The sequence below is a fragment of the Polypterus senegalus genome, chromosome 17 (genome assembly GCF_016835505.1).
Source record: "Polypterus senegalus isolate Bchr_013 chromosome 17, ASM1683550v1, whole genome shotgun sequence".
Taxonomy (NCBI): domain Eukaryota; kingdom Metazoa; phylum Chordata; class Cladistia; order Polypteriformes; family Polypteridae; genus Polypterus; species Polypterus senegalus.
The window spans coordinates 88,492,920-88,499,165 of record NC_053170.1 but is presented as its reverse complement, the minus strand read 5'-3'; the positions used below and the strand labels follow the sequence as shown (position 1 = coordinate 88,499,165).

Below are 6,246 nucleotides of genomic sequence, written 5' to 3'. Positions count from 1 at the left end.
CTTGCTTAAACCCTCTTCTGTATTTCTTGAAGATAATAAGACAAAAGCAGGATCTGAGAACACATTTTAAAAAAGTGAGTTCCTTAATATTGTTAGAAAAGATAATTTATGTTTGAATCAAAAAATTATGCCCAAACCACTACTAATTGAAATATGAAATCTGTATTGTTTTAAAGTTTGAAGAAAAAAAGTACTTTGTATTCTTTTGCTTTATGCAAATGATAAAAAAATGTCTTTAATTAGATGTGAGGTCATCAAGTTTTTGTGTTTTGGCCAAAATTTAAGTGGATTTTATATTTCAGAATTACATTGACAGTTTTGTTGAGAAGCTCAGCGGTGTCTCTCACAGCTACTTTGACCCTGGGTTCTTTTCCAGGCTGGTTATGGTCTGTGTGGAGTTTGCACGTTCTTCTTGTGATTGTGTGGGTTTCCTTGGATACCTGGTTTCACAACGTATCCACATATCAGTGCATGTCCGTGAAAACTATAAAGTAGCCTGATGGTAGTATGTGTGTGATGGATTAACATCTCGTACTAGATTAATTTGTCCTTCTGCCCAATGTTTCAGGAATAGTTCAATAAACTGTAAAAGTGCTAATTTTAGCACCATCACAAGACATGGAGGGCGTTTTTAATGAAATCTGACCTGAATTAGGATAACTGCTTTGAGATGTTTGACAACTTATAAAAGACAGGATAAAACATGTTCTGTTTAGAGTGCTTATGGTAAGCGGCTCATTTTCGCCAATTAAGTAAACTTATATTAGTTGTAACTTTCTGATATTAAACTTATTTATCATTCCTGTTCTTGCCATAACTGTGAGGGCTTCCCGTCCACATCCCCAAAGACACGAAGGTTAGTTTAAAAGGTGACTTTAAGTTAGTGACAGTGTGAGCGTGATTGTGGGTGTGTGTATGACTGGGCCACACTGTAGACCGGCACTACATCCAGGGTCTTTCCCTGCCTTGCATCTAGTGTTGCTGGAAAAGAGGATAAAGATACTCAAGTCCCTTCTTTTACTGTTGCACCTGAGCATTTCATTTGTTGACCAATGTGGCCAAAGTTGCTTTTTGTCATTTAAAACCGTCAATGCAGTCACCTGGTGTACACTCCATTTTTGCGACAAAAGGAGTTCTTGACAGACAGTCTTCGATTGTTAAGTTCAAGTGCTGGAAATCGTCCTTCATCCAAGCTGACCATCTCTCCATGACCTAAAGCGTTACAGTTTGAGTTGTTCCCTGGAGAAGAAAAAAAATATATATAAAAATTAAATAAAGAAACAGAATCATACAGAGATGTATATTTCTTTCTAATTTTCATGCACAGAACAAAATTAAGGGGACATTCTTATTGTCCCTGCAAATATCTGGTCCAAAATCCCTTTCCATCCCAAACCTGTCCACACACACACACAAACTTATGAGGGAAGCCCCATCCTCAATCTCCTAAATGCAATATGACCCTGTCATAAAAGATATTTCAAATTATTATCACCCATTAGAAATTTGCAGGGCCCTCCTCCTTCCACTGTGTTACATGCAGGAAGGCAGGGGGGGCTTAAACATGTTTTGGCCAGATTGTCTTCAAGCTGCTCCCTTTTTGAAAGCACGTCACTGTTTTCAAAACAAGCCCTTCTCTCTCAAACAGAAATATGTTTACACACAAGCCAGTCGTCTTGATTGGACGCAGTGCTCGACATCTTGCTGACAGTAACAAAACCCTTGATGCGTGACTGAGTTCTTTATGAAATCTTTCCAGCTTTCTCTCTACTGAAAACACTTCTATTATGCACTCACATTTTCTAAAATACTTGTTTCTAGTGAGTGCATGAAATGTCATAGTGCTCTTACATCTTTGTACTCTGGTCTTCTGTTTCTCAAGATACAATCTGGTCATGGTACTCTTCTGAGGGGAGTAATAGCTCATGTGATTAGATTAGCACAGCTGAAGCTGTCATAAGGGTGTTGATCATGCTTAGAGATGGCATCAGCAAAGCTGAGTATATGTAAAGCACAACATGGTGGCACTGACATCAGCCTGCCAGCAGACAAAAGGGAAGTTGCTCTGGATTTTCAAATGTGTATATGTGGCTATTAGTCATGCACAAGGGGAGAGGAATACAAGCATAGGTGAAAAATGCTACAGTAAAGTAAAAACAATAAGCACTTCTACATTCTGACCCTGAATTTGATTAAGTAGTTTTTAGAATGTTATGTTAAATGAGGGAGCTCACTTCAACCATTACTTTTTAAAATAGACTTGTCCTGATTGGATATTCTATTTCTTTATTATCTAATGAGTCAAAATACTTACTCAAACTAACGTCAAAGTTAAATATATAAAGTTGCATCCATTCACACATTTCCTCAACCTGCTTAGTGCAATAAATGTTGCAGAAGTAGGCTCAACCCTGTATAGGGCATTAGTCTATCTCATGGCACACACACTTAACAAAAATCGGATTCTACAATTAACTGAAAAATGGACATCTTCAAGATGTGGAAGGAAAACTGGGGGAAAGCCTACACAACCACATACAACAGTCTTTCTTAACCATTTTGGAAGTATAGAGCATTATACAAAAAAAAAAAAATGATCTGTAGAACCCCCATAAAAAAAACATGGAAACTGCTAAATAATCAGTTATGTAAAAATATTTTAAACAAGAAAATATTTTAAATGTATGCATATACAGTATATATTTATGAAAAGAAGGTGAAATCATAAAAGCTTTCACACATGAGATATAAATGTAAATGAAAAGGAGGTGCTGAAATTACATGACACACATCATCAATATATGGTGTAAAGTTTGTTAAAGATGGCCTTAATGTAGGTGTCATAAAGTATTTAGCCTATTTTGATTTCATTGCAGTGACAGCTGATAGTTTACTTTCAAATAAGCAAACTGGAATGGGATCTTTAATGCTTATTGACTTAAAAGTCCACATTCACTATGATTTTTTTTTACCTATCAAGAAGTAAACTAATCTTCATAATTTTTCACATAACATCTGAGGAAAAATAATCCAATAATACCTTCTTCATTTGTTGATAGACCATTCTTTATTTGTGCATTAAGATGAAATGGATCCAAAATCCACAAAAACTCTTTGTTGAGTACTGATTTTCAAGAAAATAGTCTTTAAATTTCACTAATGACGTTTTGTAAATAATTGATCATAATAAGTTTTAGTTGTTTAAAATTGTAATCTTCAAAAAAATAAAAAATATAAATAGATAAATAAACAAAATTGTAATCTTCATTTCTCTTTTCTGCCTCATTCATTCGGTCAGCTATGTTTTAGAGTTATCAAAAAAATAATTTCAATTCTTTGTATCCAATGTTGAATTTTCTTCTTTGGGCCTTCTGTTTAACTAGATCTGTCAAATAATCATTTTATGTGTTTCCTGAAGTGTTAAGTTAAAAAAAAAAGTATGTCTGCCTACATAGCTTGATTTGCAAATCTGCATCTTTAAAGAACTGCACAGGGACACAGTTTTTCTTTGATAAGAGTATAGTTATTGCTGCTCTCAGACCATTACAAAGTCTTTTTCAAAACTCTGACCTTGCAAAAACCATCGAACACCTGCTTGTAATAATAATAAAAAAAGAACTTGTTTATTCATATTGGTAAAAAATATATATATATATATCCCTAGTAATAATATGTTCAGTTTAGTTAATGCACACAACTAGCTGCACAATGACAAATGCAACACTGCATACATCAGTAACTATCATGAGAGACGGTGGGACTTCTGCTTTCTAGGTTGGATGAGCTCAGATCAGTGCGGCAGGAGATGCAATCAGTGTTACGTCGTTGATGACCGCCAATTGTCCAGTAGCTTCAGCTGATACAAGGCATTATGACTGATGGCTCATGGAACTTCTAGAAGGTTCCCCAAAACACTGATGTAAAGAATGGGGAATCATCACAGAGGCAGTGACAAGGCTAGAAGTGAAGTTTGTGACTTAGCTTTGAGAGGTAGAAGCAGTAACCACTGTGGCACTGTATCACCACCCAATGTAAAGATGTTAAATGGAAAACTAGCCAAAGGTTAACAAATACCTAAAAGATGATATATTGAAGCCAATAACCTCCTGCCTACCTGAGTCCGATTTTTTTGCATATTTCTTGCTTTGGCCACGGATAATAAGAATGAAGACAAGTAGGAGAATAAAGATGAGTCCCACCAAAGCCACCACAACAAGGAACCACCACTCCTCATAGAATGGAGCCACCTTCTGAGCTGAAATAAAACAAAACAAGCAAAATTATTGAAAACCATTTTGCAGTAAATATCCTCAAAAGGAATTCTAAGTAAGCTCTCATCTATTGGTACACATTTTCAGTTGTAACCAGTCTTTTTATCAGATTGTCATTACAGTACTGGTGTTTAAACAGGCAAAGAAGCTGAAGCATGAACCCAGGCCTGCTTGTCTACTACCACCAATCTACCTCTAGCAGTAAGGAAATAATTCTACTATTGATATACAGTATATGTTGCTTTTCATGAAAATATAAAATTATATGTAACTACACTTCTGTTCTTCTTATTTTGCCATTAAACCCTAGAAAGAAATATGGCAAATACGATCATTTATGGGCTTGTTCACACTATGTTAGAACCAGGTAAAAAGCGACTGTTAAATGCCACCAGTTGTTAAAAGTGACATTTATACTACAACCGCATCCACACCTAACCTGAGTAAGGCAGATGAGTTTACATTAACTGTAAAGCTTTGCTGTAGAGGAAAGTTGGAAAACAGACTACTGATTAGATCAAAACAAACAGATGCTAGTAATGTGAAGTGGCTGCATTTTTAGCTATTGCCTCATGTTGCTCCCTCTCTGGTATCTAAATATAGCTCTTAAATGTGTTCCCCACCCTGTATGTACTGTATGTGTATACATGAGAAGGGAAAAGAGAGCATGACTGTGCGTTTCAACAGCCCTCTTGAATGAATCAGATTCTTACATATCACACTTCTAAACCCATGGTGTGTCACAAGGAGGAACACTTTGGTTAACAAACCCATACTTAAGTAAGATGACCAATAGCATTTGACGTAGATCTAATTTTGTTACACTCTTGTAATAAAGTTTGGTCTACAACGGTGTTTTTAATCTCTGAATTTTTATAGACATTGTTATGTCTTAATGTCATGAAAGCTAATACAATCACAAATGTGTCACGCTGAATGAGAGTAATGTCACCTTAGCTTACATGTCCTAATCAGGAAGTTGTTGCTTCCCACATCATTGTAGAAAAGCCTGTTAAGGTCTCAGGTACAAAATCATTTTGTTAAGGCATAATACTTGGGCTCGCAGAGTAAGGTCTTCTGTTTCACTATAGAGGGAAATACATGGCAGCTTGCACCTGAAAATAACCTAAGATGTCCCCAACCAGAAGACAGACCTTCCATGAGCAGAAACTGGAAATTAAAATGTCAACTGAATATTTTATAAGGTGTGTTTACTAGAAAGCACTAATGATTTACAAATAACATTCAAGAAGAGAACAGCACAAGTTGGAAGTTCAGGTGAATTAAGCTATCAATTAGCACATGATCCCAACATGCAGATGACTGATGGTTATGAAAGGCCAAAAGCCTTTTAAGTCTCCAGAAATCCATTATTCATTAAAACTTCTAAAGATATAAAGGGACATACCTGAGATGGATGGAGAGGGTGAACTTGGAGAGCCATAGCCATAGTCATTCACCCCAATGACCCTGAAGTCATAGCTGACCCCTTGTTTCAGCATCTCCATATTAAATGTGTAGGATGTCACCTCTTTTGGAATGTCCTTTATCAAAATATCCCATAAACCCTCATCTAAAAAAGGAAAAAAACAAACAAGGTAGGTATAAGAAAGAAGATGTTTATGTTCATTTTTACTTCTTTACTAGCAATACAACATTCCCATCTGCTGCTAACGAAATAAATGGCTGGCAGATCACCAGTAGTATACTTTTAATGATTGGAATTATGTGGAAATTGACTGGGCCTGGAGAAACCTGCTCTAAGTGAAGTTAGTTCACAGGGTGGGGGGTGAGCTGTATACCTGCCTCATTTTAGGGCATTGCTGTATAAGCTCAGTTTCTGTCAGTATCCCATTTACGTCTTGTTAGTAACAACAGGAACCCTGTGCAAAAAAATTTTTTTTTTGACACCTGACTAAAATAAGGCTAGTCCAAAGGAGTAAAAAGTGACTGAAAAGATCAGGACATGAAGAGT

General features: G+C 36.1%; 1 protein-coding gene across 1 annotated transcript; it reads right to left on the bottom strand.

Moving 5' to 3' along the window:
• Nucleotides 1-1,096: 1,096 nt before the first annotated feature.
• LOC120517214 (protein sidekick-2-like) lies at nt 1,097-5,865 on the bottom strand. Its single transcript, XM_039739382.1, has 3 exons — nt 5,680-5,865; nt 4,115-4,255; nt 1,097-1,239 (listed from the first exon to the last, which is right to left on the bottom strand). Exons 1-3 carry the CDS (start codon nt 5,777-5,779, stop codon nt 1,097-1,099), a joined length of 384 nt encoding a protein of 127 aa, XP_039595316.1. The 5' UTR covers nt 5,780-5,865.
• Nucleotides 5,866-6,246: the final 381 nt, after the last annotated feature.

Bases quoted from the DNA above. Each gene is read 5' to 3' on its own strand.
- LOC120517214 (XM_039739382.1), bottom strand. From the start codon at position 5,779: ATGGAGATGCTGAAACAAGGGGTCAGCTATGACTTCAGGGTCATTGGG. The intron at 4,256-5,679 runs GTATGTCCCTTT...GTTTTATTTCAG, and splicing joins ACCCTCTCCATCCATCTCAG to CTCAGAAGGTGGCTCCATTC. The intron at 1,240-4,114 runs GTAGGCAGGAGG...TTTCTTCTCCAG, and splicing joins TGCAAAAAAATCGGACTCAG to GGAACAACTCAAACTGTAAC.